Genomic DNA, 20606 nt, shown 5'->3' with positions numbered 1-20606 from the left:
TTGTCTTTCGAAATGCCTTAAAACAATAAGGATACGATTAAGTTGAAATAAAACTACTTAATTCGGAATAAATTCCGTTCTAGTTCGGAAATGAACTTACAACTTAGGAATGTTTAATATGTATGCTGTTAGCGCTATTTTGTGTAGCTTAACGGTAGTTATGGCATGCCTTCAATATTGTCATAAACCTCGAAACGGCACTTATTTGCTCCACATTTTGGTAGGCAATTTGATTTAAGAAAACGTTGTTCAAACATGAAGGTCATCCAAGTGTTCTTAGCTTAGACAATAGTTAAAGGAACTATTAAATGGTTTTTGAAAAATGCACTTTTAACGAAAGAAAGAAAGTGTTGCAAATCATAAGGAGTGTATGAACAATGATACTGACAGTTGGAACCCTTCAACAAATATCGATGTTTGCTCAAATATTGTCTTTGAACTCCAAAATTTGGATTCGGGCTAAAAACGCGATCCAGCAAAATGTTGTAGCGTGAATAGTTGATAGACATTGTCACGTGATGATACCAATGTATTTCAATAAAGGTTAAACTATTCATCAGACATGGTAAAGTTCTTGTGACCGAGTGGTTAGGGCGTCGGTGGTTAACCTTACCGTGGTGGTTCGGTCCCCACTTCAACCAGATTATTTCGTTCTAGTTAGATATTTATGGTTCTGTCACTCGCAGTCAAAATACTTCATAAAATAAATGAAATAAAATAAAATAAATAAAATTGCTAAAATATTTATTTATGCTATAAATATATATGCTGAATGTTGTGTTATAAATAAATGTGTGTGTATGTATGATATTTGGATACGAAATCATTTCCTGGCCAGAAATTTATATGTTTGCCATGTTAATGACCAAATGGAATATGCCGATTTGCTAATAAACTTTTAAATTTAATTTAAGACATTACAACTAACATTATTTTATCCAAGGTGATATTTTACTTTCAATGGTATAGAGCAAGACCTCGCACATTAATATTACCTTTACAGGCCGTTATAAATCACGCTTCAGAGTTTATTTCGTGCAATAAAGAACTAATTGCTTTTAGTAAAAATAAGCAGATTGACAATCTATAGGCATAATAAAATGCATATTAGTGTTAAACAACTATTAAATGTTTAGAATAAAAAGATGTGTGACTTATCATATTAATATAGAACGAACTGCATTAACGCTATTTTGGCCCCATCTTTTGTACAGTTAAGAACATGATACATGTTTTAAAACTATTAACACATCTGCAATAAAGATGGGGAAGGCATTGCATTACCACTCGTTCCCAACATGATTTGCATAGATCATTACGATGTTTACGATACATTGTCAACATTTCTAAGAAAAATGTTTATAATAAGTATCCCTGTAATATAATATATTATACATTTATAACATTTAATCAATAGTATCAATAAAGTACGTTTGAGTGCAAAGCTTGTTCCAGTACATTACATTATTACAAAGAATAAGTTTCTAAGCAAATAATTATGTTGAAATAAAAAAAAAACATCCTATACCTCATGTATTGTCTCCCGAGAGATTGATTCCAATCCTGTCTTTTCATCCATTTTAGTCTTAAAAAATTCAAACGTGATTGAATTAATACATCTGAAAGGCAAGTGTTCAGTTATCTCTCTTACATTAGTTACGATAATGTGACTTAACGTTCAGGGAGAACTTCAGGTACTATTGTCATTACATCGCTCCAATTTTAAAACCGGTGACTGTTGATTCATGTGACCCCCTATCTATTAAAAATGGATTGCGGTTTTGTTCTTTGTCGTAAATGGGATGACCGAAATCTTCCAATGCCATAAAAGCTTATGTTTAAAGTGATACTCATCAATGTATATATGTTGACTTACCATTTACCATTACATGTATTATACACACGTCGGCATGAAAAACATACATGAATTTCGATATATTTTAATGTTTTGAAATTTTAGCCCGCTCTGGTTTAGGAAATGAAAATCATTTAAATTTCAACATTCAATATGTTTTGCTAATAACAAGCGCTTCTTAAGTATAACATGTTTGACATTGTATTTCAATAGTAGTAGAAATTTGTACACAGATTGGTGCATGTAGTAACAACGTTTAATTGTTATCACTGTTATTGAGCATTCAAATGAAACACTTAGAACATGTATGCTGTTTTACTTGGAGATTTTCGAAGTCAGCGTTGGACAAATTGTAGATAAAACAAAATTGCGACATATTCGACGAAAACTTTGTTCTGCATCCCAGTTTTCCGGACCATAACACGATGATTTCCATCGTGTCATCAGTTCTAACCTCTTTATATATAGTTAAAACTGAACTTTTGGTTAGAGTTCCGAGCTTTTTTTAATTTTAAGTGAATTCATGTTTAAAATTTTAAGCTAATTTTATCTTTAAGTTAATTCATGTGTAAAACTTTAATTATGCTTTGGGCTTACGGCAAGGAGAATTTATGTTCCTTCTTTTTGTTTTGTCTATTGGTATAAAATATTGAGTTATATTTGCAACGTGATATACACTATATACATAGCTGATATGGTATTGATGTTATTTGTATTATTTGCTGGTGACATAGCCATTGTGGCCAAAACCTATTTGGATGATTTAGCCAATTACTGCAGCACTTGTGGATTAAAAGTGAATACTGATAAATCCAAATTCATGGTGCTTCGTAAGAAAGGCGGGTTATTTCCGAATGAAAGGTAGATTTATAATGACCATGACATTTACGTTGTTAAAGACTTAAACTGTTTAAGTGTTGTGTTTAAATATACTGGCACCCTTAGCTTTAACCATTAACATTTGATTGGTAAAGCCATTAAAGTCAATCAATGTTTTATTTTGTAAATGTCAAGAGTTTGAGTAAAAAAACGAAATTATTGTGTAAGTTATTGACCCATTTGTTGGTTTTATCATAAACTATTCGGCAGAGGTCTTGGGGTACACCAAATCTAAGGAGACAGAAAGAATACATTTGAGGTTTTGTCAAAGATTAGTAAGAGTAAAAAACACTTGCAATGTCACTGATTATGGCGGATTAGGAAGACACCCGTTATATATTCAAAAATATGTGCGTACAGTGTTATATTGGTTGCTACCTCTGATAGTATTATTATCAAAACTATATAGACGCAAGCTAAGAATGATTGTGACCAAGGTTGTCATAATTAGGTGTATACCATTAAAAAGATATTGAATGATTTTGGCTTTAGTTATGTTTATAATGATATTTATTGATCTTAATAGATTTATTACAGTTTTCAGATGTTAAATACTTGATGCGTTTAAACATATTGGTATCGTATTTTAGAAAATAACACAAATTATATTAGATATGTATAACTTTATGACAAGTCTCGAAAATTAGACATTTTACCAAACTGTTTACGACCTTTCTTTTATATACTGCTACTCTCTGTGCATCCACATCATAATCAGACCGGTAGATACGCAAGAAATATTATTGTTTGAAACCAAAGATATCGTTTTTGTTGTAATTTCAATAATATTGAAGATGACTTTCACATTGTCTGTGTGTGTCAATTTTTTAATTATTTTAGAAAGAAAAACATAAAACAATGCTTCTAAACAGGATCTTGATTGGTTATTGGTAATCTGTGCTTCTTGGCATAAAGCGAGCCGTGAAACTGCCCGTTTTGTTAAAACCAATGTGAAACCTTTGTTGTTAATTAGCCGAGCTATTTAGAAGAAAACAGGGTTCCAATAAGTTTTTTTAAGTTAAGCTTGACTTGCCAGTTCACAGTTCACACTCGGTTATTTGTTAGCTGAGATTTCATGTCAGTGAATACGATACCAAAATAGTTGATAGCTTCTTATCAGTACAAACGATCATAGGTTAGCTTGTTTATTTGTTATTAAACAATATCATAACATGCAGTGTCCGTATACAGTATTATGTTCACCCATTGTCGACATCAGACGATTTGGCTAAGTTGGAAAAGCCTTATGAACACTTATGTATTTATATCGTGACATAAAATGTATAGTGAAAGTGAACGGTAATACCTAAAAAAACATTACTATCCGCAAACGGGGTGTCTTCCCACGTTATGTTATTAAATGTACGTGGATCAACTACTTAAAGATGTTGAAAACAGTAACCTTGGCTGTACTATACACTCAACAAAGGCCGGCAACCCTTCACCCACAGAAGACAAAGCTCTGACATCGTTGCACCCTTCAACCTTCAGCGAATGGTGGATGTCAAATATCATATCTTTTACGTTGGTAAAAAATACTGGTTTTTCTTAAATGGAAATAACTCATTGTTTAACAATCAGAAAATACATTATGAACTTTTGTAAATATTATACATGAATTGCATGACTGATCTCATTATCGGGGATATGAATGCAGTTGGACTGGTAAAATTACACATGGAGTCGACACACTTAACCAGCAAAACTGCGTTCATACCCCGATAGTGACATCAATCACACAAATTATTTCTTAAGTGTAAACCTGGAAGAGAAACGAGGTTTTAGAAGCTAAACGTGTATTTCAGCAATGACAGCTCAATGTGTTCATCCATATCGGTTTAAAAACATTGCTGTTTGACAGATTATTTAGGACGAAGATGTTAGACTGTTCGAACTGTTACACCCAAATGTTATAAGTGTAATATTATTTTGTCACGGACTGTTTCAAACACATCCGAATGTCAATTGTTAAAGCTGCACTCTCACAGATTTACCATGTTTACAACTTTTTTATTTTTTGTCTTGGAAAGGGCAATATTTTGCGTAAATATCTGCAAAACAATAATATAAGACTGCTGCCAAAAGATCAGGTCGCAGATTTTTATATTTCCGTTCGAAAATTAATATTTTATGGTTTAAACCGCTACTAACGGTTTAAGAAAAAAATATAAAAAATCAATTTTTGAACTTAAATATAAAAATCTGCGATCTTGTTTTGTCAGCAGTCTTATATAATGAGTTCCCATGGATTTTCACAAAAATTGGCTCGTTCCAAGACAAAAAGTGAAAAACTTGTCAAAACGTTCAATTTGTGAGAGTGCAGCTTAAAGATCTCGTCCAAATACTGTCTTCCGTGAAGTTAAAACTGTGATTAAGACTTTAGTAACGTAGAAATACATAGCATATATAAATGTTGTATATTTAAATGGGATAGGTTGTTTATTGCGGACGTCACAGGACTTTACGTCAACCTTGTCCATGATTTAGAACCAAATAGTTCCTGCTGACTCGCAATTTTTTGGCGGCAGTATTTTCATTTCTATCATTAATTTATAAAGGTAGTTGAAGGTTAGTCGGTGGGGATTTCCATTATTTAAATGTTATCACTTTGTTCATCCAAAAAAATCATCTGCTACTTTAAATTAAAAGCGACGGCTGATAAATAGATAAAATTAGCGATATTTTTTTAAGATTATAGTGGATTATTTTTTAAATACACCATGCTAGTTTAACACTCAGTTTTACTATTAAACGTTACAGACTTGTATTAAAATATTTGAAGTATGCGTAAAAGTTTACTATAGAAGATAAATTGTACTGTTCTTTTTCTTCTTAGTACTTTCACCGCTTGACCCCTTTTTATTTGTGTATGTTTTATGAATTACACACCTTGTATCAAATGTTATGTATGTGCAGATTGTACAATAAACCTTGACAATGTAGACATGTATACAACTCGCGTGACTTTTACATTTTCTGAATATTGAATTTCGAAAAACCAAACAAAACATGTTTTCCGGTTATTTCCCAAAAAATCCTAGTTTTGATTTGACGTTTGAAACGAAAGCCTAAAACGTGATGCCGAAAGGTAAGTCTGATTTAGTGTTCACCTTATCGAAAGTCATAAACATAACTGTTCTAAGTTAAGCATATATCTTTTAAATTATTCTGAATCAGGTTTATCCTAAGCATGGTTAATTATAAAAGTCGAACGATTATTTTCCTTTACAGTTTTATATCACCACACCGACCTTATGTCGACGTTGCACATATTAATGAGTGGACAGATCAACAAGTCTACCGATCCAAAACACGCGAGGTTTGGACCGGGGGTCTACCTGACTGAAATAAACCAATATGCTTCCGTAAAAGAGGTACGTCAATATGACTTTCATTATAACAACAGCTATATATATAATATAAGTAACGGGGTTAGTAGGGGCGAGAGCAAATCTTGAACCCGAATATGGCTTCATTTGCAACGTATATATCACGTCGACAACCCCGAAACGTCGTCAACTTGTTTACATTTTTAAGTGTTTCATTAATTCATCATAATATTCATCGGAACTTTACGACTGACCCTCGTATATATAAGTATGTTCTTAAAATCACTGTTATTTTTATAAGGTTAGAATGATTGCAGTATTAAGTTTTGTATTTGTTTGCGTATTTGCAAAACTGATATACTTGCTAAGAGTTGCTTTAGTTCTAGGAGAGCAGTCTTTGAATTTACAAATTTCAAAAATCCTATAATGCAAAGATCATTTAAAAAGTCCACCATGCTACTAAAGGAACGATTGGTGGGGGCGGGTGAAGATGGACGGAGTGGTAGGTTTGGGCGGCTAAATGTAAAAGGGGTAATGGGGGGTCGGTTTTAGGTGGAAGGGGCGATGGATGGGGGCGGGTGAAGGTATAAGGGGCGATGGATATGGGCGGGTGAAGGAGGGCGGGTGATGGTTTAGGGCGGATAAAGTTGGACGGGGAGATGGGTTTGGGCAGGTGAAAGAACACGGGGCGATGGTGTGGCAGGTGAAGGTGGAAGGAACTATGGGTGGCGGCAGGTGAAGGTTGACGGGGTATTGGGTTGGGGCGGGTTAAGGTGGATGGGGCGATGGTGGTGGCAGGTGAAGGTGGAGGGGGCGGTGGTTGGAGGCTGGTGAAGGTAGACGGGGCGATGGGTTGGGGCGGGTTAAGGTGGATGGGGCGATGGTTGGGGCGGGTGAAGGTGGATGGGGCGATGGTTGGCTCGGGTGAAGGTGGATGGGGCGATGGTTGGGACGGTTGAAGGTGGACGGGGCGATGGGTTTGGGCGGGCTAAGGTGGATGGGGCGATGGGTTGGGGCGGGTGAAGGTTAACGGGTCGATGGTGGAAGCAGGTGAAGGTTGATGCGATGATGGTTTGGGCGGGTGAAGGTGGATGGGGCGATGGTGTGGGCAGGTGAAGGTGGAAGGAACGTTGGGTTTGGGCGTGTGAAAGTGGACGGGACGATGGGTAGGGGCAGGTGAAGGTGGATGGGTCGATTGTTAGGGCGGGTGAAGGTGAACGGGGCGATTGGTTGGGGCATGTGAAGGTGGAAGGAATGATGGGTATGGGCGTGTAAAAGTGGATGGTGTGAAGGGTAGGGGCAGGTGAAGGTGGATGGGTCGATTGTTAGGGCTAGGGGCATGTGATGGTGGATGGGGCGATGGTTAGGGGCAGGTTAGGTGGGGCGGGTAAAGGTGGGGGCGGGTAAAGGTGGAAGCGGTGATGATTGGGGGCGGGTGAAAGTGGTAGGGGTGATGAGTTGGGGCGGATGAAGGTGGACGGGTCTATGGATTGGAGGCGGGTAATGGTTGAGTTGCAATTGTGGGGGCAGGTGAAGGTGGATGGGGCGATGGTGGGGGCAGATTAAGGTGGACGGGGCGATGGGTGGTGGCAGGTGAAGGTGGAAGCGGTGATATGTGGGGGCGGGTTAAGGTGGAAGCGGTGATGTGTGGAAGCGGGTAAAGGTGGAAGCGGTGATGAGTCGGGGCGGGTGAAACAAGTAGGGGTGATGAGTGTGGGGCGTGCAAAGGTGGACGGATCGATGGACTGGTGGCGGGTTGTGGTTGAGTTGCGATGGTGGGAGCAGGTGAAAGTGGACGGGGCGATGAGTAGGTGCAGATGAAGGTGGACGGGGCCATTGGTGGGGGTGGATGGAGGTGGACGGGGACGATAGGTTGGGGCAGGCTAAGGTGGGCAGGGCGATTGGTTTTGGCGGGTTAAGGTGAAAGCGGTGATGAATCGGGGTGGGTGAAGGTGAAAGGGGCGATGGATAGGGGCGGGTGAAAGTTGACTGGGCGATGGGTGGGGGTATGTGAAGGTTAATGGGGTGATGGGTGGGGGCAGGTGAAGATGGACGGGGTGATGGGTGGGGGCAGGTGCAGGTGGACGGGGCGATGGGTGGCTGCAGGAGAAGGTGGAAGCGGTGAATTGTGGGGGCGGGTAAAGGTGGAAGCGGTGATGAGTGGGGGCGGGTGAAATTGTAGGGGTGATGAGTTGGGGCGGGTGAAGGTGACAGGGACGATTGATATGGGAGGGTGAAAGTGGACTGGGCGATGGAGGGGGCAGGTGAAGGTGGAAGGGGCGGGTGAAGGTTGAAGGGGTGATTGGTGGGGAAGGTGAAAGGGGCGATGGATAGGGGCGGGTGAAGGTAGATGGGGCGATGGATAGGGGCGGGTGATAGTGGACTGGGCGATGGAAGGGGCAGGTTAAGGTGGAAGGGCGGGTGTAGGTGGAAGGGGTGATTGGTTGGGAAGGTGGAAGGGTCAATGGATAGGGGCGGGTAAAGGTGGTTCGGGCGATGGTTGGTACGGGTGAAGGTGGAAGGGGCGATGGATAGGGGCGGGTGAAGGTAGACGGGGCGATGGATAGGGGCGGGTGAATGTGGACTGGGCGATGGAGGGGCAGGTGAAGGTGGAAGGGGCAGGTGTAGGTGGAAGGGGTGATTGGTTGGGAAGATGGAAGGGGCGATGGATAGGGGCGGGTGAAGGTGGTTCAGGCGATGGTTGGTGTGGGTGAAGGTAGACGGGGCGATGGGTTGGTGCGGGTTAAGGTGGACGGGGCGATGGCTTGGTGCGGGTGAAGGTAGACGGGGCGATGGGTTGGTGCGGGTTAAGGTGGACGGGGCGATGGCTTGGTGCGGGTGAAAGTGGACGGGGTGATTGGTCGGGACAGATGGAGGTGGAATGAGCGATGGGTGGGGGCAGGTGAAGGTGAACGTGGCGATGGTTGGGGATGGTTTTGGCAGGTTAAAATGGAAGGGTCAATGGGTGGGGCGTGTGAATGTGAACGGGGCGATATGTGTTGATGTGTGACGGTGGACGGGGTGATGGTTTGGAGCAGGTGACTTGTACAACCCAAAGAACGATTGTTCAGAATCTAATGGAAACATTTCATTTTCAGATTCTTATCAATAATTACGACGATGCTGCTTCAAAGAAAAAGATGGAGAAACTTATCGAGAAAAGAGGGGAGAGAACTCAAGTATGCATCGAGCTGAAAATAAGCAGCAGGTTGTTTAAAGAAAATGTGGAGGAGTGCGATACTAAGCGAAATGTCTTCTTGTATAAGGGAGACTTGATCTTAGCTGACATGGATGATGTCTCATACCACATTCGAGATGATGAATAACTGCCTCAGAAGAAAAACCAATGTACAATAATCTTGAAACGTTGACTTTTTACTTAATTTGTTTTCCCATTAAGATCTTCTTTAAACGTATATTTACATTATCATTTTCAGAGAATTTCCTCCTTTGCTTCCCTATGATTTGGCTAGATTTTTGATCTTCTTAACTAGTGACACAGTAAATATATCTGAAAAATAAATATCTAAAATCGTGGTTTAAGTTAGATGTATATCAACTTTCACATTGTTAGATATATCGGTGTGAGGCATAAGTGACAGTGTCAGTACATAAATGCTTTATACTTAGGATGAAACGATTATCGAACTCAGTCGATAAATCGTCGCTGACTATGTCATGTCGGTTTTAATCGATATTGGTTGTCCAAACCGATTTCGTTAATATAACTTCCGGTAAATACGTTTTATTTTGTAATGTGATTCAAGTCTAGTTAATGTTTGAAATTCGAGGAATCTTGTTGAAATTAGTAAACAAGGGGGATCACTCTGATACACAATGCCGATGAATGTAAACACGTTTGCTCAAATCATTACAAAAACTCTCAGTATTACAAAATGCGTTTTATTTTTTATAATTTCATAAAACCTTCTGCATTTAATTGGTCATGATGATACTTTAAAAATGTATTCCGAAATGATATTACGTACTTTCGATCATTGTCCGTTAGTAAATCGAAATGCTAAGTCCGATTTGATTCTTTTATCGATAGCATATGGAGTCCGATTTTCAAACACTAGTCTATATACAATTATATATTTATAAAAAAACAATTGTTCACCACAACTATCCGATAATGTCACCTATGGTTTGTAAGCTGCAATAAGAATGATACATAAATGCCTATTCCTATGTAGCCGCAATAGTAATTGCAAACTTGATATATTGTTAACGTTGCGCTAGGTATAATATATATATTTAAAAAAGTTCTACAATCCTTGACCGAAACTGTCATCTACGGTTGGTAGGCTGAAATCAGAAACAAACATGAACGCCTATGTTAACTGCAAAATGTCGACGTGCTCAAACCTGAAAAAAAAACGTTTTACCATCCTTAAGTAACATGTTAGCAAGCTTCTGTCTTGTGGCGGATCCGTGGAAAAGTAGAAACACACTTGACTATCAATCCAGAGGTCGCAGGTTCGATTCCCCGTCGCATAACTAAAAAATACAAATCGTCTTCCGGGAGTGACATTAAATGGGGGTCCCGTGTGACAGTGCCGTACACTGGTGCACGTTAAAGAACCAGGGTAGCTCTAACCAGGGTTACATTCTGTCTGTGCACTATGCTCCAAAAATCAAAAATGACTAACAATCTTAACTCAGCACTCGCCGAATGGTCAAGGCCCGAGTGCGAGTATAAATGAGTTTATACACCCGCTTCTGTCATTCCCTGCATGGCCATGGACCAGCATGTAACTGTATGCCGTCAAACTACTTACATCTCACTCAGACTTGATGCCAGCTTAAAATTGTATAAATGTCAGAAACCAACAGAGAACAATTGTTTGATTTATTGAGTCTATGAACTTAAAAAACGTTTATTTGAGGAAATACAATAAGATTATATAGCCGAGTTTATAACAAAACATTACAATACATTTGATACTTGGTAAAACGACACTTTTAATCGGGGCACATTGCATGCCCAATGTTAAATCGCTTTCCCGTAAATCTTCATCGATTTGTGTTCTCCAGTATTCTGAATTACTTTCTTTCCTTCGATTTCAAAATCCTCATAGACCGTTTCAGACAAAACGTCAAAACCTAATCGTTCATAAATCCTCTTTGAAAAGTTCGAGGTACCTTCACCTGTGATATAACAAGGGCTGATGCCGAGGTTCTTGGCCAAATTTATTCCACTTTCCATAAGCAAGGTCCCAAACCCTCGCTTTCTATATTTCCTGGTGACTCCAAGCCCAAGGAAATGTACAGCTTCATCAGTATTGTAGTGGTCGTAGAAATTCGCTTTCCTCAAGGCATGAAGCAAGAACGCACCCATTATTTTCAGGCTCTCGTCTTCCAGCGTACTCAAATCCGGCATTTTTTCTTTTCTTAATGAGTATTCACTTATTCGGAAGCCAATGATATCGTTGTCTTCGGGATTAACTACCATCAATGATATCCCTGTCTTAAGCGCCTTTACCCAGAATGATTCCAAGAATGGGGACCACTTAATGCCTACAGCTTTTCCAAGTGGCTCATCGAGAACGAAACATTCTTTGACCTTTTCTAGAACTTCTTCGTACCTGTCTTCTGTAATCAGTGTAAGCTCACCGATTGGCAAGTGCATATCCTCTTTTGTCTTCCGAAAAGCCTACAAACAATAAAGATGATATAGTTAATATAAATCTACACTCTTGGTGGCCATAATTGTCCGTATTGATTCAGATATGAACCTATATCTTGGGTACTGTAATAATGCAAGCCGTAGGCGTTATAAGACTTATTCGTCAAAATGTTAATGGACTGTTCTTTTCAGCAGTTTATATTTACCAATCAAATCATTTCAATAAACAAACTAAATAAAATATAACATATTGAAAATTATCAGTGTTTTATTCAATTGGCTGCTGATGAATTATAGTTTAAGTAAGTCATTAGCACTAGTATCTTAAAAGTATGGCATGTCATCGACATGTGATTGACGGGTCTCTCTTCACATTACTTTCGACAAACATAAGGGAAATATAAATACAAAGTATAAGGAGGCTTTATGCAGGCACATAATGAATACAGATATAAAACATAGTATATATTGAGTTTAAAGTTGTCTGAAAGGAATATTACATTGAGTTTCAAATGCTGTTAGATTACAAATATAATAACAATTAGAATTAAGCTTATTTCAAGATGAATCATTTAAAAACATGAAAATCAACAGTATGCCAAATATTAAAATTCTCCGGCTGATAACAGTTACTACCAGTCATATTTCTACAGTTTGAATTCATTAGACAATAACCCCGTTAGCTTGCAAAAACAAAGTTCTACAGAGTATATCAAGTTAAATGTCCTTGTCGTCTGCCAATGTTGATTCGTTGTTATGTAGCTCACATTATGTTGCCAAAAATTCAATCAGATATTAAAACTTATATGTATTAGTATTGTATTTAGTGAGGTATTTCACGTTCAATTCAGCCGGGCAAAATCTAACACACAAACGGTATCTTCAAGGACCGATATAAATCATGTATACCAGATACTAAAACTATCATTATAGTATCTAAGTGAAGAATTTCACTTTCAACGCAGTAGAGCAAGATCTAGCACGCTAAGGAGCCACATTGCCTTTAGGAAGAATGGAGAGATTAATAATTGTATATAGCACATATGTGTATATGAATATCTAAGCATTGCATATAATCGTTTTACAATTATTATATGTTGATTAAATGTAAATGAACGGGGCCGTTTGATTATTAAAGAACGAACCGTATTGACGGTTTTCCTACAAGCGACGGTTCATAATCTGGCACATTTCTGAAAGCTACTCAAGAGATGGTTTCATCCCGTTTAGCATAGTTCGAAACAATGTTTACGATCAGAGGTTAAAACCGCCAAGAATTATGTTTATAAAAATGATCCTTGTAATATAATATGTAATATATTCATTGCTAAAAATCAATCGTATCGATTAAGAATGCTTGGTTCCTATGTGCTTATTCCTTTAATTTACAATGAACCATTACAATGTAAAAGTTTCAAAGCATATACTTTTGTCGAAATAAAATAAATTTCCATTTACCTCCTGTATTGTCTCCCGAGAAATTGATTCTAATCCTGTATTTTCATTCATTTTAGTCTTTAAAATTAAAACGTGATTTAGATAATGCAGCTGAACAGAAAGTGCTCATTTATCTCGTTCACTCATTGTTTGTGGGAAAACAGAACCATTTCTATTGGTTAAGAAGGTTTTGACCTAACGTTTAATGCGTCATTCGGAACTCCTCGGTCATTTTTATCGTAAACAACCTCGGATGTATGCCGGTACATCAGTTGAAGTAGTTTGTAAATTTTTGAAGTATATCATTAATTAAATGTAGTGCTTTAGAGAAGTATTTATTGAGCTAAGTTTAAATTCATTGCCAGTAAAGTGTAAAACTGCAAACATAATTAAGATTCCCAAAAGTTAAGTCATCAAGTGTTTTTGCTCACTTAATAAAATTACTACACGATCTACTTGCAGCGGACTTAAACGTACCACGTTTTGAGTATGTAAAGCGTCCGATGTTGTTTTCGATAAAATTGGCCGAGGAGTTCCGAATGTCAATGAGTACGTAAGGTATCACCTGTAATTAGATTCCAATCACATCGCTGCATTGGCAATAATGTCGAAAGTACCTGCCTGTGACCCCATATAATCATGGTGTCATTTAAAAAAGGCATTACAGACTGCTTACATGTTAAATTAATGGCTGTTAATTAACTGGCCTGGTGGCCTAGCGGCGTGAAGTTAGCGGCCTAGCGGCCTAAATTGGTTTCTTATTTCAAGGTACTTATACATGCCCTTTCTTTTTAAAACATGATATATTTACTGGGGTTTTTTGCCCAAATGATCACTATTAAGCAATAATCAACATTTTTTTTTCCATTTTCAAAATAGTCGATCAAGCAGTTCAGCGGCCCAGCGGCCCAGCGGCCCAGCGGCCCAGCGGCCCAGCGGCGTGAAGTTAGCGGCCTGGCGGCCTAGCAGCCTAAAATGGTATCCTATTTCAAAGCATGTAAACATGCCTTTTCTTCTAAAACAATGATATTTTAACTGTACAAATTATCACTCTGAAGCAATTATCAACATTTTTTTCCCAAAAAGTCGATTAAGTAGTCAGCTATTTCAAAGCATGTAATCACTCATTTTCTTTTAAAAAATGATATATTTACTGTTATGCACAAATTATCACTCTGAAGCGATTATAAACATTTTTTTCAAAAAGTCGATCAAGAAGTTCAGCGGCCTAGCGGCGTGAAGTTAGCGGCCTGGCGGCCTAGCGGCCTAAAATGGTATCCTATTTCAAAGCATGAATACATGCAATTTCTTCTGAAACAATGATATATTAACTGTTTTATGCACAAACTATCACTGAAATGCTTGATCGACCTTTTGGAAAAAAAGTTGATAAACGCTGCAGATTGATCATTTGTGCATAAAACAGTAAATATATCATTGTTTTAGAAGAACAGGCATGTTTTAATGCTTTGAAATAGCTGCCTGTCTGATCGACTTTTTGGTAAAAAAATATATTATCGCTTCAGGGTGAAAATTTGTGCATAAAACAGTTAATATATATATTTTTTGGAAGAAAAGGCATGCATACATACTTTGATATGGGATACCAGTTTAGGCCGCTAGGCCGCCAGGCCGCTAACTTTACGCCGCTAGGCCGCCAGGCCGCTAACTTTACGCCGCTAGGCCGCTGAAGTGTTTGATCGACTTTTTTTATTAATGAAGTATTTGGAGCTTTTGTTTTTGATCTTTATGGTGGCATATAACTTCCGTAAGATAACCTGATAGCGTTGTCTCGTGTTAACCACTTAATTATCTAGTTAATATACGCGATACTGTTTTGGTAAGATAAATATCATATAACTAAACAATGGTTTAAAAGTACCCACAACTGCCACCTATTACCTTTTTAGGCTATGTTATCGCGTTTCTATAAATGCACTTTAAGCTTCTAGTATAATTCGTGTTACTAGTTATCTATAAGTGTATTTATACAACTGGTTATCTACTTATGATTTGCGAATTTCACTTAGTACGTGGTAACACGTATCATAACTAATTATCCAGTTAGTATTTTACTTACTCTGTTAGCGCCTGAATCTGGAATGCATTTGAAGGTAAATAGTAACACAAATCTTATCTAGTTAACCAGTCAATATGTTACTTACTTAGTGGAATTCACAAATCAAAACTAGATAACCAGTTACTGCTTAAAACCCAAAATGCATTTATTCATCAGCGGTAGCACGAATCTCATCCAGTTAACCACTTATTATGGTTACTTATTAGATTGAATTCGCAAATCATAACTGATTAACCTGTTAACGTTGTACAGATAAAAAGGTAATAGGTTGCAGCTCTGGGCCGCGATAGAATACGCCATAGAAACGAGTGATATATGTTTACATAATAAACAGTATTTAGCACTAAGTGGTATATGATTTTAAAATGTGTTAAACAAATATTGATAGTTTTCTGAAATCATTTCCATTCAATCTAACACTATTAAGCTTGTAGCAGTTACTGCCAAACATATTTCTACAGCTTGATTTCATATGACAAGAATCCCGTATGCATGCAAAAAAGGTTCTACAGAGTATATCAAGTTATATGTCCTGTCGTCTGCCAACGTTGATTCGTTGTTCTGTAACTCACATTGTATTGCTTTAAATTCAATCAGATATTTAAACTAGGAATTATTATTATTGTATTAAGTGAGATATTTCACGTTCATTGCAGAAGAGCAAGATCTAGCACACAAATTGTATCTTTAAGAACCGATATAAATCATGTATAAGTGTATACCAGATATTAAAGCTATCAATTTTTTTGTATTAAGTGAGGTATTTCACGTTCAACGCAGTAGAGCAAGATCTAGCACACAAGTGGTATCTTCAAGGGCCATTAAAATTATGTATGAGTGTTTATTGTGTGCTAGAATGAGTCACATTGCCTTTAAAAAGAATGGACAGATTAATAATTGTACATAACAAATATGTATATATGAATATTTTAAGCATTTTATATTAGCGTTATACAATTATTATATGTTGATTATTTGCGAAGGAACGGTACCGTTTGATTGTTACAGAACGAACTGTATTGACGCTATGTTTTGCCTACAAGCCAGGGGTCGCAGGTTCGATTCCCCGTCGCATCACTACAGATACAAATCGTCTTCCGTGAGGGACATTAAATGGGGGTCCCATGTGACAGTGCTATACACTGGTGCACGTTAACGAACCAGGGTAGCTCTAACCAGGGTTACATTATGTCTGTGCACTATGCTCTAAAAACCTAAAATGACTAACAATTTTAACGGAAAACTCGCCGAATGGACAAGGCCCGAGTGTGAGTATGAATAAGCTTATGCACCCGCCACTATCATTCACTGCATGGCCATGGACCAGAATGTAACTGTATGCCGTCAAACCAGTTACACCTCACTGCAGAGCTTTTTCTGCCCATTTTGGGAAAAAGATCCTAGACATTTTGGGAAAACTTGCGTCGCGAAATATGCCCGAATTGGGCTATTTTAAAGGTAAAAGAACAAGAGCTTCAGTCTCCTGCGATTGAGGAAATTATTGAATATTAGTTTCTTTCCCTTTTAAAATACCTAAATCGGCTGAAATATCAATCATTGGGATGTACGTGAAGTTAGCGGCCTAGCGGCGTGAAGTTAGCGGCTTAGCGGCCTGGCGGCCTAGCGGCGTGAAATTGGCGGCCTAGCGGCCTAGCGGCCTGATTTTTTTTCTCTTTTTCAAACCAATTCCTAATGCGTTTTTTATTTGGAAAAAAGTGATAAATCAAAGTGTTTTTTATTCATACATTAACATAGCGGCCTTAAACTGTTTTCTATTCAGAGCATTTTCTATACGGTTTCTACTAAAATAATGATTATATTTACTGTTTTTATGCACAAATTATCAATCTGAAGCGATTATAAACATTTTTTTCAAAAAAGTCGATCAAGCAATTCAGCGGCCTAGCGGCGTGAAGTTAGGGGCCTGGCAGCCTAGCGGCATAGCGGCCAAAAATTGTAGCCTATTTCAAAGCATGGAAACATCCATTTTCTTCTAAAAAATGATTGTTTACTGTTTTTATGCACAAATTATCACTCTGAAACGTTTTTAAACTTTTTTCAAAAGTTTCAATCAAGCACTTCAGCGGCCTGGTGGCCTAGCGGCGTGAAGTTAGATGCCTAGCGGCCTAAATTGGTTTCTTATTTCAAGGTTCTTATACATGCCCTTTCTTTTTAAAACATGATATATTTACTGGGTTTTTTTGCCCAAATGATCACTATTAAGCAATAATCAACATTTTTTTTCCATTTTCAAAATAGTCGTTCAAGCAGTTCAGCGGCCCAGCGGCCCAGCGGCGTGAAGTTAGCAGCCTAAAATGGTATCCTATTTCAAAGCATGTTAACATGCCTTTTCTTCTAAAACAATGATATTTTAACTGTTTGGATGCACAAATTATCACTCTGAAGCAATTATCAACATTTTTTTCCCAAAAAGTCGATTAAGTAGTCAGCTATTTCAAAGCATGTAATCACTCATTTTCTTTTAAAAAATGATATATTTACTGTTATGCACAAATTATCACTCTGAAGCGATTATAAACATTTTTTTCAAAAAGTCGATCAAGCAGTTCAGCGGCCTAGCGGCGTGAAGTTAGCGGCCTGGCGGCCTGGCGGCCTAAAATGGTATCCTATTTCAAAGCATGAATACATGCATTTTCTTCTGAAACAATGATATATTAACTGTTTTATTCACAAACTATCACTGAAATGCTTGATCGACCTTTTTGGAAAAAAAAGTTGATAAACGCTGCAGATTGATCATTTGTGCATAAAACAGTAAATATATCATTGTTTTAGAAGAACAGGCATGTTTTAATGCTTTGAAATAGCTGCCTGTCTGATCGACTTTTTGGTAAAAAAATATATTATCGCTTCAGGGTGAAAATTTGTGCATAAAGCAGTTAATATATATTTTTTTGGAAGAAAAGGCATGCATACATACTTTGATATGGGATACCAGTTTAGGCCGCTAGGCCGCCAGGCCGCTAACTTTACGCCGCTAGGCCGCTGAAGTGCTTGATCGACTTTTTGAAAAAAATGTTTATAATCGCTTCAAATAGCTGAAATAGCTGACTGCTTGATCGACATTTTGGAAAGAAAAATGAATTTCGTTTCAGAGTGATAATTTGTGCATAAAAACAGTTAATATATCATTTTTTGCTCAGAAAATCAGAGAAAATGGGATGAGTTTCTCCCTCAAGTAATGATGGCATATAGATCCTCCATTCACGCTAGTACACTGCAAAGCCCAAACAAAATGGTATTTGAACATGGAACTGCTTTCCCCTGCAGACTTTTGTTGGACTCCCACCATTGGGTGTGGTCACAACGGATGCCGTGTCCCCCCAGAAGTATGTGCAGGATCTCCGCAATGAGTTAGAAGCCATCCATGAAACAGCACGATGGTTCCTGAAGAAAAAAACAGAATATCAAAAGAGACACTATGACATAACAGCCAGAAAGAATCGTTCAAAAGTGGTGATTGTCTGGGTGCACGACACTTCTCGTCGACCAGGTGTCTGCACTAAGCTATCGGTAAAATGGAAAGGGCCATTCATTGTTACTAAAAAGATAGATGATCACCTAGTTCCAAAGTCCATGGAGAATAGTTATAGCCCACAAATATTCCTACCCATATACATCCATATACACACAATTACAGAAGACAGTCTGCACAATCCAGAATTTGATATAAATATTGTAAAGCTGGATATTTTCATTGCGATATAAGTTGCAGTTAGGTTAAACTGTAAATTCTTTATTTTGGAGATAAAAGCGTGCACGTACTTGTTTTGGAGCGCTCCACCTCGGCAATGAGGGAGGATTGATCACCAACCCGCGATTTGTCGTTTAAGTTGTACCGCTGAAGCCCACTTTTGTTGTGACGTAGTCCACAGTGCGGCAGTCTAAAATATTGCAAGGTTATTTTTCACAAAACTCAGCAGTGGAACCATAATTATGTTATAATCACATATTGTTAATGCTGAATATTTACTGTTATGCACAAATTATCACTCTGAAGCGATTATAAACATTTTTTTCAAAAAGTCGATCAAGCAGTTCAGCGGCCTAGCGGCGTGAAGTTAGCGGCCTGGCGGCCTAGCGGCCTAAAATGGTATCCTATTTCAAAGCATGAATACATGCAATTTCTTCTGAAACAATGATATATTAACTGTTTTATGCACAAACTATCACTGAAATGCTTGATCGACCTTTTGGAAAAAAAGTTGATAAACGCTGCAGATTGATCATTTGTGCATAAAACAGTAAATATATCATTGTTTTAGAAGAACAGGCATGTTTTAATGCTTTGAAATAGCTGCCTGTCTGATCGACTTTTTGGTAAAAAAATATATTATCGCTTCAGGGTGAAAATTTGTGCATAAAACAGTTAATATATATATTTTTTGGAAGAAAAGGCATGCATACATACTTTGATATGGGATACCAGTTTAGGCCGCTAGGCCGCCAGGCCGCTAACTTTACGCCGCTAGGCCGCCAGGCCGCTAACTTTACGCCGCTAGGCCGCTGAAGTGTTTGATCGACTTTTTTTATTAATGAAGTATTTGGAGCTTTTGTTTTTGATCTTTATGGTGGCATATAACTTCCGTAAGATAACCTGATAGCGTTGTCTCGTGTTAACCACTTAATTATCTAGTTAATATACGCGATACTGTTTTGGTAAGATAAATATCATATAACTAAACAATGGTTTAAAAGTACCCAGAACTGCCACCTATTACCTTTTTAGGCTATGTTATCGCGTTTCTATAAATGCACTTTAAGCTTCTAGTATAATTCGTGTTACTAGTTATCTATAAGTGTATTTATACAACTGGTTATCTACTTATGATTTGCGAATTTCACTTAGTACGTGGTAACACGTATCATAACTAATTATCCAGTTAGTATTTTACTTACTCTGTTAGCGCCTGAATCTGGAATGCATTTGAAGGTAAATAGTAACACAAATCTTATCTAGTTAACCAGTCAATATGTTACTTACTTAGTGGAATTCACAAATCAAAACTAGATAACCAGTTACTGCTTAAAACCCAAAATGCATTTATTCATCAGCGGTAGCACGAATCTCATCCAGTTAACCACTTATTATGGTTACTTATTAGATTGAATTCGCAAATCATAACTGATTAACCTGTTAACGTTGTACAGATAAAAAGGTAATAGGTTGCAGCTCTGGGCCGCGATAGAATACGCCATAGAAACGAGTGATATATGTTTACATAATAAACAGTATTTAGCACTAAGTGGTATATGATTTTAAAATGTGTTAAACAAATATTGATAGTTTTCTGAAATCATTTCCATTCAATCTAACACTATTAAGCTTGTAGCAGTTACTGCCAAACATATTTCTACAGCTTGATTTCATATGAC

The 20606-nt window shown here is 37.8% G+C and overlaps 2 protein-coding genes across 2 annotated transcripts; one reads left to right on the top strand and one right to left on the bottom strand.

Annotated features, from left to right (window-relative positions):
* Nucleotides 1–5673: 5673 nt before the first annotated feature.
* On the top strand, nucleotides 5674–9599 carry LOC128243637 (uncharacterized). The gene is made up of 3 exons (XM_052961519.1): nucleotides 5674–5822; nucleotides 5966–6108; nucleotides 9162–9599. The coding sequence occupies exons 1-3, from the start codon at nucleotides 5813–5815 to the stop codon at nucleotides 9387–9389; spliced, it is 381 nt and encodes a 126-aa protein (XP_052817479.1). The 5' UTR covers nucleotides 5674–5812; the 3' UTR covers nucleotides 9390–9599.
* A 1334-nt stretch (nucleotides 9600–10933) lies between these two features.
* On the bottom strand, nucleotides 10934–13297 carry LOC128243630 (uncharacterized). The gene is made up of 2 exons (XM_052961512.1): nucleotides 13151–13297; nucleotides 10934–11719 (listed from the first exon to the last, which is right to left on the bottom strand). The coding sequence occupies exons 1-2, from the start codon at nucleotides 13199–13201 to the stop codon at nucleotides 11057–11059; spliced, it is 714 nt and encodes a 237-aa protein (XP_052817472.1). The 5' UTR covers nucleotides 13202–13297; the 3' UTR covers nucleotides 10934–11056.
* Between the last annotated feature and the right edge of the window lie 7309 nt (nucleotides 13298–20606).

Source organism: Mya arenaria, chromosome 8, assembly GCF_026914265.1.
Source record: "Mya arenaria isolate MELC-2E11 chromosome 8, ASM2691426v1".
NCBI classification, from domain to species: Eukaryota; Metazoa; Mollusca; class Bivalvia; order Myida; family Myidae; genus Mya; species Mya arenaria.
This window is presented reverse-complemented; position numbering and strand designations above follow the sequence as displayed.

Coding starts and splice junctions, on each gene's coding strand:
- LOC128243637 (XM_052961519.1), top strand. Junction 6,109..9,161: donor AATATGCTTCCGTAAAAGAG/GTACGTCAATAT, acceptor TTTCATTTTCAG/ATTCTTATCAATAATTACGA.
- LOC128243630 (XM_052961512.1), bottom strand. CDS start 13,201: ATGAATGAAAATACAGGATTAGAATCAATTTCTCGGGAGACAATACAG. Junction 11,720..13,150: donor CTCGGGAGACAATACAGGAG/GTAAATGGAAAT, acceptor TATTGTTTGTAG/GCTTTTCGGAAGACAAAAGA.